The sequence below is a fragment of the Oryzias latipes genome, chromosome 13 (assembly GCF_002234675.1).
Source record: "Oryzias latipes chromosome 13, ASM223467v1".
NCBI lineage: Eukaryota > Metazoa > Chordata > Actinopteri > Beloniformes > Adrianichthyidae > Oryzias > Oryzias latipes.
In genome coordinates, this window is record NC_019871.2 from 6,475,822 (window position 1) to 6,489,454 (window position 13,633).

Here is a 13,633-nt window from a genome sequence, read left to right on the forward strand (position 1 = left end):
TTTTCTGATGATTGAGGACATTTATATAAAGACAACTAAGATTAAAATTGCATTTCTGAGAATTTTATGGGTGAAATCATTGTGAATCAGGAGCAGACGAAAAAACCTTGTTTGAAAAAGATCTTATTTGTGAGTAGAAAATACACTGGGTGGGCCACAAGCTCCCTGCTCTGCTCCAGTCTGATGCATCCACGTGGAAACAAACAGATGTGGCTGGATAGCGGCAACATTGCCTGTCATAGCACCCGTAATGTTAGGTCAGAGGGTGAGGGAGAGAACAGAGAACTCTCAGCAACACTGAAGGAAAGAGTGGTGGGTTTGCTGCGCACCAACAGTTCCAGCCACAAATTAGAGGCAAATTTCTAATTAAACAATTATCACTCTGCAAGAACTGTCCTAGAAAATAACGTGTTTTTTTAATTAACGTTTTTTGTGTGCGTGTGGCTAAAATGGCATCGAAAGGTGATTGGAGTGGGACTTTAAGTATAGTTACACTGCTATGCAAGCTTGTAAAATGGAAGTGTTTAGATGCTAAAAGTAAAATGAACCTTAAATTGAAAAAAATTACACTTTCATAAAATGAAATTCACAGTCTAAAAAAAAAGATCATAAATGTGGGATGTTTACATTGTAAGTGCACCACCCCAATCAAAAGTTGTATTTCATTTTACCAGTGATCTCATTATTTCGTGTTTTGCATATTTTTATTTAAATTTCCTTCATTTTTGGCGTTTATTTTGTTTTGATAAGTTTAATGTTTTGCTGGTAGTTGTCCGAAGACAGAAGCTTCCAAGTGTTTTTGAAGGCATCACGGTGGGTCTGCTTGTTTTTTTCGCCCTCTGCTGGACGTGAGCGGAATAACCCGGTTGTCAGGGAGCTGCGTCCTGGTTGCTATGGACAATGGAGCGTAAACACGCTCACCTCAAGCGGAAAGACGAGCACATGAGTTTTGTCCCTGATTATGTTAAAATAACTGCACTTTAAACAAGTTTCTGCCGTCAGAATTACGATATTTACCGTCAACGTTTTTGTTTTGGCCCCGAAAAGGCGCTCAGCTCAGGAGTTGAGGTTTGACTGCCGGGACACGGCTAGCTATGCTGCGCGTCTGCTGTCAACGAGAGGATGCAAGTTCTTCATGAGGACTTTTTCTACCACTCGTATCCTGCCTGCATTTGAGCTTTCCGTTTGTTAAAAACGGAAGAGGAAATATTACTATTAGTGCGGCCACAACAAATTACGTTTTTAATTTTAAACGTGTTTGCGACACTTGTTTCCTTAGCAACCCACTTTTAGGGAGTCGAGGCTGAAAAGGGATGGACGTCTGGAGAATGACAGACAAAGTTTGGCCAAAGAGCAAAAGTTATGCAGGAGCAGAGCTCGGAAATTCTCCCAGGAAACCAACCGACGCTGGAAGTCAGCTTTGTTTTTTTGGTTTTTTTTTTTTGTCTTTTTACTCCAGTCTAGTCGGTTTACGGCAGAGCATCCTCTTTCATTTCTTCAGGAAACAGATCTTGTTTTGCTGCTGCTGCTTAGTAATGGTTCAAATGTATTCTGCCACATCACAGGAAATGATTATGAGATTGGGACTCTGTAGTCCTGGATCTGTCACTTGGCTGAACGATGGCTCAGTTACAAACAGAACAGCCATTTGCAAAAAGTACTACATCTAAAGTATATTGTGTTAAGTACATTCAAGTATAAGTACAGCAAGTCAGCTATAGATTATGTATGTGAAGTGTAGGAAGTATACTAACTGAATACTTCTTAGAACTGATTTGAAACATTTTAAATTTACATAATGTAATATATAAATGGTAAATTTTAGGTATACTGCCAGACTTTTAGTATAAAGTAAGTATACCTGTAGTACATTTAAATAGACTACTTTTTCCGAGGAATACCAGCAGAGAAATTTAAAAAGTGAAAATTGAACCACAATTTCAAAATAAAATACCTGTGCAGAAGGAAGTGATTTTATGTTGTACAAAACTACATAAAAAAACTTAACTGTTCATTTTAAAGCATTTAGCAAAATGTATTCTATGTAAGTAAATTATATTCAAGTATTCTTACTCTTACTAAAAGTCAGGCAGTATACTAGAAGTTTACTTTTAATACATTATTCTTATATAGAAGACTTAAAACGTTCCAATTTAGTCTACAGAAGTATTTAGTAGTACATTTCCAACCTTACATTTTCATGGTCTCTATAGCATACTTGCTATACTAAAGTATACTTAATAAAATAAAGGCAACTATACTACTTTTTGTTAAGGGTAACAAAAAAAAACAATTTTAAATGAAAGTGTATAAATGTAAATATAACAATGAAAAAGAAATTCTTCATATTTTAAAGAAAGGAAAGCAGGTTAACTCAAATTGAAACTACTTTTGGCTCAGCTCATGCTGCCTTTGTTAGATAAATGCCCATTTGGTTATTGACACTGATTAATATTCTGTGTACCAAAGAAGAAGGAAACTGATTATGATTGTTTGCCTCAGGGCTCAGGCTGTGAACGTCTGCCTTATTTATGATGATAGCAACAGGTTTCTGTTTCTTAAACATGCCCGTGCTGAGACGCGATCAGTAAAAATGAACATAAACCCATCTCCGGCTCCGTCTGGTGACTCAGGGCTTTGCACGAGAGGCGGAGGCAGAGGGACATGCAAGAAGAACGACTGAGGGAGGAAATCCTGCAGCAACGCCGACAGCAAGTACAGGATGTGACCGAGCGCTTCCAAAGAGCACATCTTCCTCCGTCTCAGAAGTACAGACAATGTAAGAGGAATGTTGCAACCACTTTGACTCATGAAGAAGAAGCACATCTGAGTATTTTCTGTTTGTTTGTTTTTTACAGCTTTCAGAAGAAACGCCCCAAACATTGAAGATGCACTTAGTCAAATTCAAGGCAGTTCCTACACCCAGCAATCCTCCTTTTTGTCAAGCAGCACAAACATCAACAGGTAAACGAGTCCAAATCCAAAAGAACTTAATCATTCATTTTAAGATTTTTGATTCAGGACTTGTTTTTTTCTTTTGTTTTGGGTCCAAAAGCAATACAAGTCTGGGGCCTTTTTTTCTTACGTTACAATTTTTCTCTTGTAATTTAAAATATAAAATATTTTTTTGTGGCAATTCTTGATATCAATCTTTTTAGTATAATTCCTTTCACAGTTATATTTTTGATTATATTACATTCTAACTCCACACTGAACCTGCAACTTTCCGAAAACCTCAATTCCGAGTGGTAAATGTAGTTTTTTTGTTGTTGTGGTTTTTAAATAAAAATAAAAATTGAGATCAAACTGTTTTTATTTTTTATAGCAAAGGGTCAAACATTAGAGACCAAATAAAAATGATGGTTGTCTAAAAAAAAGCAAAGTCAAAAGGATTTTCTTCTCGGGGTTATCTTTATTGTGTCACAACTCTTGCTGTGCTTGTTTTAAACTAAAAATGCCAAAGCGTAAAACTTTTTGAAACCTACATGTTAAATTGAGAATGAAAAGTATATAAATGGGAGGGTCAGTGTGATCTCTGAACTCAGCGGTGAGTTTGCCAATCACAATCTGTTTACAGTTTGATTTGAATCCTGTTTGATTTGTCCCACCAAAGCTGCACGCCGTCTCCGAGGCCTCTCATAGGAGGAGCATCCAGTCGGCCCTCTCCGTCTGCGGTGGACTCCTACACTGAGCTGCTGCAGGAGCAGTGCAGAAGGGTGAAGAACCAAGATGCAAGCAGCCCAGAGGCAGTGCTGACGGGGGTGGAGCAGGTATTTCAACCCCTTTAAAAATGAACCCCTTTGTCGTTTTATTCTTCACAAGCGCAGACCCAGGGGAACACGGGAACTCCTTAGCCCTTGTGCTATCCTAGGCCCTTTAACAATGGGAGTTGGGTCATCTAGACCCACTAGACCAGGGGTATCAAACTCATTTTGGTTCGGGGGCCACATTCAACCCGTCTGATCTCAAGTGGGCCGGACCAGTAACGTAAAAGCAAAATAACAGCTATGTTTTAGTTTTTTTACTCAGTTGGAAAAAATGCCTCAACCAACATAGTAGCCTAATCACTTGCGGCCAATGGCTCTTAAATAAAATTAATTTCACTTAAAAAAAAGTTGGTCCATTCAATTTTATACAGACTGAAAATTTGACATCTGACACTGAAGCAATCCGATGATAAACTTTCAGCATTGTGAATTAAAAAGCTCTGTCCATTTTCCTGGATAGCTCTTCGCTCCACTTCACTTTTTGACAACATTTTGGTCATTAGGGTGTCACTACTGATCATCCTTATAGCAAAGATAACAGTGGTGAGGCTCATAGGGAACCAAAGTGCACCTTACCCAGACGCAGAGCTGTTAGGTTTCGCTTTTGGCACATGCAGAGATGTGCTGTTTCACCTGTTATATTTTTCCTTTGCTCCCCCTAGTGGTAGAATTGCGCATTTCGCTTATTTCTTTGAAAAATCATAACTCGCCATAGGAATGGACTAGACACTTGCTCTCTTTTTTAAACATCCTTTTGATTTTTACTATTCATGTGTGGGCCGGACTTAACCACCTGGCAGGCCGGATACGGCCCGTGGGCCGTATGTTTGACACCCCTGCACTAGACAGTGCGCTGAACCTATTTTCTTCAATGATTTGTGATCTTCACTGGTGTCCATGCATTACATGAAATCTTTCCACCTTTATCCACCTTTGTCATGGTAGGGAGAACACGTCAATGTAAGGGTGGGGTCATCTGAGATAGCACAAGGGTTAAAGATTTATCTTTGACGTATCTGTCCTGGTTATTTGTTCGAAGCCATGCTCCAACGCAGTATTTCTAACCTTTCTTGAGCCAATTTTTCCATTGAAAGAAAATCATAAAACACCACCAGCGGAAAATGTAAAAAAAAAAGGATGCCTAGTCCAATAATGTACAGTCAAAAATCAAAATAAACACAAATAAAATAGTATTTCCTGATCTTTCACATTTCTACATACTCAATCCTGTTTGGATGAACACACAGATGATATCCTGGCAATGGTGAACATTTTTAGATCAATGAACTAAAACTGAATCATTTCCCACAGCAAACCTGACCATCTCTCATGGATCAGTACTGTACCACGGCACACTGGTTGAAAAACACAGCTCCAATGAACCAATCAGCTCTTGTGATTGCTGATTTGAACAACTCCTTATTTAATTTTACAGTCCAAGATTAAAAAATAAATCTGTGAAAGACACAGGAGATTCCTGACAGCAAAAATGCCGTTTCTCAGTCAGGTGTGTTAGGCCAGTCATGTCCTTCCTGTTGACTGAGAGTATAGATGGACACTGGGTGAGGAACCACAACCGTTTGATTGTTGGAAGATTGAAAGGTTTAGAGTCCTGGGGTTGGTATTATCCATTTTGATGTCTCTGAACCCAAACCTTTCCAGAACCTGAAGTCTGGGAGAGACAAACTGGTCTGACAGCTGTTGGAGCATGCCCAGTGAGGCCTGGGGTTGAAAAAAAGAAAAGACATTTGAGCCTTGTTTTGATCTAAGTGTAATGAATGTTTCAAGAACAGAGTTTAATTATGAAAAAGTGAGAATATAAAAATTTACCATACGGTTATTGTCACTCCTTTTTAAAAGACCCACGCTGGTGAAAATGGTGTTTTTAACATGTACTTGAGGCATTTTCCTGATGATAGAGGTAATATCTAAAGAAAATTACGCTTAAAATGGCATTTCTGAGTATTTCTTTGTCCAAATCATGAATCGGAAGCAGATGAAAAAATGCAGAGAGCTTGTTTGTGACGCTGAGTGGGCCACAAACTCCCTGCTCTGAGGTCACAGCAACATGGATGGGAAAGGGGGTGGGGTTGCTCCATCCGAACAGTCCAATTTCTAATGAACTCCTGTAGAAACCGTGTTCTAGAAAACAACAGGTTTTTTTGGGGGGGTTAAAAACGACTAAATTGTGGCTAAAAACGACATCACTGGCAACACTTTTAAAACAGATCAATAGATGATCGGAGTGGAACTTTAAAGCCATGCGATGGTTACTCTACCACCGGCCAAACCTCCTCTCATAGGACACTCTTTCATCCATAGATGAGCATTGTTCTATAAATCTGGTTCCTGTCATTTCAGATCAGCCGCCTGTCCGACAGCATCTCCAGCAAGGACAGCCTGGAGGATGAAGATGGGCATCACCCCTCGTTTTTCCTTCACCTTGAGAAGACCCAAGCACAGCAGAACGGGCAGAGCGCTCTCAGGTCCTCAGATCAAACTTCCTGCTCTGTGATGAGGCTCATAAATGAACACATAGCCCAATCGGACGAAGCCGAACAGGGAAAACTCCAGAAGTGGCCTTACAATGACTTCCGTGTTTCTGAAGCTTCAGCTTTAGTTGAGACGGCACCAAAGTTCCAGTCTTCTCTGAATGACTTCAACTCATTAAGCCTTTATGAAAAAGCCAACGGTAGAGTGGAGACGTTTGAGCTAAAATCCTTTCCAGGAGGTTCCATTGGCCTAACCGTTACAGACGCAGATGCTTCAGGCGAAGCAGCTTCACCGTTCTCTTATGACAGTAAAGAAGCTTTATTAGATTTTAGTCAACAGAGCCTCAACGCCAAGCAGTCCAAATCTGCCACAGGCATTCTCCACTTTTCCGAAGTTGGCAACAAAGACTTTTATTTTGAAGCTCCACCAAAGTCGGAGTATTTCTTGAAAGGAACTGGTGATGATTCGCCACATGACAAAACCCAGGATGCAACCGGAAAAGGAAAAACAGAATTGTACGGCTCCATAAACAATCTTGATAAAGTTTCAAACTTGAAAAGTGAAACTCAAAAGTCCCCAAATGGACGGTCATCGCTGCACAAAAGCTTGTCTAACATCCAGTGCGACGCACAGAAATGGTCAGACTGTCCTGACCCAGAATCAGAGGCTCGGTCAGCGTGTGAGCTCGCCTTCATCAAAGGAATCCTGAAGAAACCGTTGAAACATGAATCGGGGGGCCCCCCACGCCCATCTGCCCGGGGGCAATTGATTTTTGCAAAGCATTTGGCCGAGGCAATAAGAGACAGTGTGGAGTTGGCGAGAGCAAAAGCCAAGAACATGGAGGTCAGCAGCGCTGTAAGAAAGAAGCTGCGCTGGTTTGATGAAGTCCACCTGGAGAAAGAGGCGGAAGGGAAGTTCATGAAGAAGCAGCTGAAAGTAAAAACCCACAGTCCGGCCGCTCCGCAGGACCACCAGCTGACACCCGGATCAAACCGGATCCCCGGACCCTCCACGAGTTATCACTTTACAAAAGAGGCATGGACAGATGTTGGGGTTCAAGTCAACTTGCCCCAAGAAAGAGCAGACGAGGTCAAGGTGCAACGCAGCAACGGGTGGACCAGTGGGCCCAAAGTCCCTCTGAGAGGAGGCTCGACTAGAATCGGAGCGGCTCCTGTTTCCTCGAAAACCAGAAAGGGCACCGTCATGCGACCCCAGTATGCCGCAGAGGTGCGCCACATTGCTAAAACCCAAGGGAAGTTCATGGTTCCTCGCCCACCTCCTCGGAACAACCGGCTCGAAAAAAAATCCCCATCTGGCCCCTTGGACTGCGTTTGCCGCAACCAGGAGGTTGTGGCTGCAGAGCGGGACAGGAAGCACTCAGAGGGACCGTTCCTCATGTACACAGCAGTACCGCCACCCTACGCACAGCCCTTCTCCTCAGAGGGCTACACGGAGTCTGCAGGTCCTCCACAGACTCGCAGCAGCAGAAGAGGTGCGGCGGGCAATGAAAAGCGCCTCTGTTTAGACAGCACGCCCACAGACGAAGAGATCTCCCAGCTCTGGCACGGGGTTCGCTGCGCCATAAACACAAAGGACGGTAATGTGCTTTTTGTCTGACGGCTTCATGTTTCTTCACACTGTTTGCTGGTTGTTTTTTTAACTGCAAGACATTTTTTCAAAATTGAAAGCTTTAATTCATTTTTTTCCAATAGATCATTATGACTAGTAATCTTGTTTTTCCTTTCATTTGGTGTTGTGGAGCTTAGTGTTCCAGTCTATTTTTTCTGTATTTGGTTGCTGACATGATTTACTTCAAAAACTTGTTTTTAGTCCTGGAAAGTGGTCCACCTGTCAGGAGCCCCAGTTCTGAACAGACCCCGCCTCTTCAAACCTCACAGGTAAATGAGCATTGAAGACGTACAAGTATTATTATGAATAAATAAAGACGTTTCACCTCTTCTTCAAGAAACTTTTAGATAGAAAGTTAAAAAAGAAGCTAACTTCATCAATTTATCTTATATTTTCACAGATGTTTCACTAAATGTCATCACCAATCATGAAAGATAAACCAAGTCCAGTAAACTTATGTTTTTTAACAAGTATAATCAAATCTACCATAAAGTCCCACTCCAATCATCTTTTTAAGTATTTTTAAAGTGTTTCCTGTGGTCTTTTATTATGATTATGCCCTTTTTAACCAAAAATCATGTTGTTTCTGTAGAGAGGCAGTAGGTAAGTAGAAATTCACCACTGAGTTATGGGTGGGATCCTTGGAACAGAGCAACCCCGCCCCCCTTCCAGCAATTTGAGGCTCATTTTTCTTAATATATAATCAGAAAAAAAGAACATGTTAAAAAGACCCCAAAAAACTCTTTTCATCCAAGCGGGTTTTTAATAAATGAGAATCTACACAGATTTTTGGTAAAAATGTTTTACGGTTATTTTTTTAATAATCATTAGACGATATTTGGATACTGATCCACATTTTTGTTAATTCATTTACACCAGGGGTTTTCACATTTTTTTTTACAAAAAAGGCTTCTTTTTTTTTTTTAGCTTTTTTAATACCATTCATTTTTTTCATATTTCCCTGAAAAAAAAATGCTTATTTCCACTTGTCCTGGAAGTGGTCAACTTTTCTTTTCTATTTACATTTGACATTTCAGAAACGAGCCAGAAAGTGTCACAAGGGTCACACAACGGTGTTACCGCAGGTTTGGAACGGCTTAATGAAGCCGACCACAATCCAGAAATAGTACAAACCGTTTTTAGGAAATCCTGGGGGCTGAATGTATTTGATCTCATGAAAGGAGCCTACAGGCTGGTGGAAATTTGAACGCAGGCCGCATTTGGCCCCGAAGCTGGACTTTGGACATGCTTAAAATACACTATCCCTCCTGCCTCGGCGAAATAGTTCAGAAATGCATTTTATCAAAAGCCATTCTTGATGTTTCTTTCACTTTTTTATGCAGTCCAGGAAGGAGACAGTGGTGCTGATTGGTCCACCTTCAGGTACTAAAAAAGAATCTGTCTGAGTTTAGGGTTGTTTTTTTTCTGTTTAGACATTTGTTATAATTCAATCTAAAATCAATTAAAATGCCTTTCTACTTTTGCATATGTTTTTTGCTTGTTGGTCACAAGTCCTGTAGGGGTACTTTGTAAAACAATTAAAAAAAAACAAGGATAATTAAGATTGTACTAAATGAAGCAAAAGCCCCACTGCACACTCGTTCTAATGTCAGTTCTGTATTTGAAGGTACCACCCGGTTACACCTGGCTGACATACATCCAGGATGTCCCCTGGAGCAGAATCCTTCTTCTGTTGCCATGGACACCGCCCAAACACACAGCTCTGGATCAGCGCGGCGGAACAGCCGGCAGCAGGAGCTCACTTCCATTTCTTCTGAGGAGAGAAGAATCCTGCTCTCTCTGGACAGGCTCAACCGGCAGCTGCACTGTGGGACATTTCTGTTTGTCACAATCACACCCCCATCCACTGTTCTGATGTCTCTCTGAAATGTGTGACGATGATGTCACCAGGGGGTTGTGGGTACTTCATGTAAAAGCAAAGCGCCACTGTCTGCTTGTGTTTTTTAGGTTTGCGGAACCATCCTGGGGGGGCAGATGCTGGAACAGGAGGTCTTGCACTTGTTGACACCCCCTTGGTAAGAGATTTTCTGCTCTTCTAAACACAAAAGTTGAAGATCCACTCCAATGAAAATTGGTTTTTGTTGTTTGTGGCATTTTTTTCATGATAAGGAACATATACAAAGACGCTCAAAATGTACATCTGCGTTTTCCTTGTCTGAGTAGGCGTCTAGCTTAAAACTGCACAGCTGGATAGCGCCATTATTGCTCGCCGTTTTTGTTGCACGGGTAATGTTGGGTTGGGGTTGTGAGGGGCTAGCTGTAGAGCATGTAAACAAATGGTCCCAAAATATTAATCAACAACAAAAAAAAAGGATTTACAAAGAAGATTTAAAATACTAGAAGAACCAGAGTTGTTTCAGAAAACATGGATCCATGTGTGGTATTTGATCGCCAAAGCAAGGAACCTCTCAAGTAGTTCAAAGTAGATGACGCTTCGGACATAACAGCAGATTTATCAGTTTGGGACAAAAATAAAAAACATTGAGCAAAATTGCATAATCGTGAAATGAAAACCACTGTGAAATCAATTTGAAACAGATAAAAAGATGACCAGAATGGGTTTTTAACTTTTACGGAAGGTTTTTCCCTTTTTCTGAATATTTTTTTCTTTTTTTCCAGACAAAAGAAGGGAAATTCACCCACGGCTACAGGCACTGTGCGACCCCCGCTAACCGCCTTCCATCTCAGAGGAAAACGTGAAGCTGGTCGGCTTTATCTAAAAGACAGAGATGCTGAACTTATAGCAGCTGAATTAAAACCAAAGCTTGTTTGTTCTTAAACACACCACATCAACTTTTACCAAAACTCTCCTATTTGTTGTTTAAGCTTGTTTGTGACTCCATCGGCTCAAAGTCGAATAAAGCTGTCGTCTTTCTTAAAGCCCAGGACGATTATTCCTCCAAGATCTACAAACACAGCAAGCAGAACCCTGTCAGCTTCCAGAGGCCTCTGTTTAGTTTGGATGTGCCATGAACTCACTCACGTTTTCACTTCCATTTACCCAGAGCCTTAAAAGGCATCAAAAGACAGCAGGCCGCATCAAACCCAGTGTACTTTGAAAGCAAAAAGGCTTCCATACCTGCCTCACCAAACAAAGGTTCATCAAGGGGGGAAAGCTGGAGGGATTATTGATGTGGGTTCAGTTGCCCCTCCTTGTGCGGCGTGTCTGGTTTTGCCCCCCCCCCCACCTCCATGAATCTGCCGGGACTTGCTCCAGGAGGAAGAAGAGCTCATTTAGCCCATGACGAAATCATGTTCGGTTGAGTGCTTCGAGCAGGAGCTATAAACAGTGAAGTGACCACCAGGTCTCACTGCCTAACAGCCATCGCACGATCGAACCAACACCGAGAACGGCCAGGAAGAGAAGATGTCGCATCAGCAGCAAAAAGTGGAGAAAGGATGGATAGAAGCTAGGTTTCCTGCTGGGAACCACCAACACTCAACTCACTGAGCTATTCTTTCCCACACATGTAGAAACAAACAGGTGGAAATGCTAATTAGGTGAAGAAATGTAAAGGTGCACAAACATGAACAACTCCTACACCAAAGGTAGAAAACTCATGCACATTTGCCCTCAAACCATTAATAGTTTTGTACACTCTGATGCACATAATTACATTTAATTCTTTAAACTGCTCAATAGCCAGAAACCCAACAAGAAGAGGCAAGAGTGTTGGAAGTGGATTTCCCAGAGGTGCAAGTTTAAGCTTGTGCTGCTGTCCCTGCTGAAGTTAAATCTCAGCATTCATTCTTTCTAACACCATTCATATCAGCTGTATTATATCTTTCATAAAAGGGTCATTTGATCAAGTGTTTTATGAGTCTAATAAATTGTTTTTCGTTGAATACTCATCTAAAATAACGGGGATTTTTTAAGAGTCAGTTAGAAAAAAGTGGAGAAAAATATAGAAAAATAACAAATCTTAATGAATTATTAGGCATTTAATTTCAAACACCCTCTAAAAAAACGATTTTTTTGTATTTTTAAATACTTATGGAAGAGTTAAGATAAAATAAAAACTTTTTTAAAAGTTTTCGTAGTTGCTGTGAGTAACCACTAGGTGGCGCTTGGGTCTGCCTGTTCCCTCAGCCACTCTTTTTGGTGACCTAATCTCAAACTATCAGATCAAGTGTTAAATAAAGAGCTGGTTTGCTTCTCTTAGGAAAACAAAACTGTTCGGTTTGATGAGTTTATAAAAAAAACACAACAAAAACAAAAAAAACAAAGTGTCCCATAACATCTTTAAGGGGAATGAAGTCATATGGATAAGGAGTGGCTGCTAGGTGGGTGGTCTGCCTGGTGCTGCAAGACACTGAGGTCCATCACTTGCTGTGTCTGAGTCAGTGACAGAGAACGAAGTAAAAAAAGGAAAAAGGCCACTTTCCCTCGTTTAATGGAAATTTCGAGACAGGCAGCACGTGCTCTCAGAATGTTTTATGTCTTATTTGAAATCTGGAAAGTGGTGACATTTACAAGGAAAGCCTTTACTGGAAACACAAACTCACAGTGGTGATCAAATGAAGGACTTTTTTATTGCATTATCAATTTATAAAAACCTAAAAACATTTCAAAGTCCAGATTTGAAAAAAAAAAAAAAAGCCATTTAGGTTTTGAATTGGATGCTGGTTTTTGCATAATTAATAAAACAAATTTGTGTCTAAACTAACAAACGTGATCATCTACCCACCAAAACAATGGCCGCTCTTTAATCTGCAGCTTTCTTTAGGTATGTATTAGGGCTTCATAATCATTTATTCACTCATTGTATGGGACAGAGATGCTTCTGTATCTAGAGAAGGAGGTTCTTGACAAAATGATTTCTCAATGGAAGAGGGGCCTCATTAGCATAACAATTGTGGGAACTTGCATGGCTCTACTTTACATACAGTGTAAAAAGAAAAAAGAAAGAAGAGATTGTTCCATTTCCCTCAGCGATTGAAAGAAAATTGTTCTTTTCAAGATTCTTGGGAAAAATCGTGGCACCTTTTATGTTCGCAGCTATTTTCTAAAGTGGACTTTCTGCAGGCCTTTTCTGGATCAAATCTGTCTGTGTGTGAAGCACAGAGATGAGTTTAATTCAACAGATTTATCAGGATTTTAATGTCGCATTTGGGGGTTTTCTTCTTGTCAATAGGTCTGTTTAGTTGTACAGAGCAACCTCTGGTCAATATAGGCGTCTCATTTCAGGCTTCATTTTTGTCTATTAGAAATTTGTGTTTGACATCATAGATGGTCACTTCACTGTTTGTGTATGTTTATCGCTAATTATACAAAAAAAAAAATGTTCCTTAATGAAATAAAAAACAGACCATTTCAAAACACTCCCCTGTAAAACAAACTTATCATAAATGGAAAACAAAGTAGCATACGTCAACAAACAAGGGATCCTGGAAAACCTCTTAATTCAATGTTTAAAGTTCCTTTTTGTTTTTTTTTAGAGGGGAGTCGATAGAAAATGATCTGCCTCTGAAACCAGCTTCTACTGGTCATTTTAGGAACTGCAACATTTAATATTTTCAGGAATTCTTACATTTGGTAACTGGATATTTTAATTAAAAGCAAAAAAAAAAAAAAAAAAAGAAATCAAAGAACAAAGGGACCCTGGGAATCTACCTGTAGGGTGTAAATTTGTGGTTTTTCAAATTGGAGAGTCATTGGAAAATCCCCTACCTCTGAAACCAGCCTCTAGTGGTCATTTTAGGAACTGCAGTATTTAGTTCTT

At 40.3% G+C, this 13,633-nt stretch overlaps 1 protein-coding gene across 1 annotated transcript; it reads left to right on the forward strand.

Annotated features, from left to right (window-relative positions):
* Positions 1 to 830: 830 nt before the first annotated feature.
* Positions 831 to 10,790, forward strand: cep126 (centrosomal protein 126). The gene is made up of 11 exons (XM_004075514.4): positions 831 to 1,157; positions 1,294 to 1,413; positions 2,634 to 2,779; positions 2,859 to 2,964; positions 3,614 to 3,770; positions 6,129 to 7,857; positions 8,091 to 8,158; positions 9,233 to 9,272; positions 9,517 to 9,717; positions 9,858 to 9,925; positions 10,530 to 10,790. The coding sequence occupies exons 1-11, from the start codon at positions 1,123 to 1,125 to the stop codon at positions 10,608 to 10,610; spliced, it is 2,751 nt and encodes a 916-aa protein (XP_004075562.1). The 5' UTR covers positions 831 to 1,122; the 3' UTR covers positions 10,611 to 10,790.
* The last annotated feature ends 2,843 nt before the right edge of the window (positions 10,791 to 13,633 follow it).

Excerpts from the sequence above, each read along its gene's own strand:
- cep126 (XM_004075514.4), top strand. The coding sequence starts at position 1,123 with ATGCAAGTTCTTCATGAGGACTTTTTCTACCACTC. Across the intron at positions 2,965-3,613 it reads AGCAGCACAAACATCAACAG|CTGCACGCCGTCTCCGAGGC; the intron begins GTAAACGAGTCC and ends GTCCCACCAAAG. Across the intron at positions 7,858-8,090 it reads CGCCATAAACACAAAGGACG|TCCTGGAAAGTGGTCCACCT; the intron begins GTAATGTGCTTT and ends ACTTGTTTTTAG.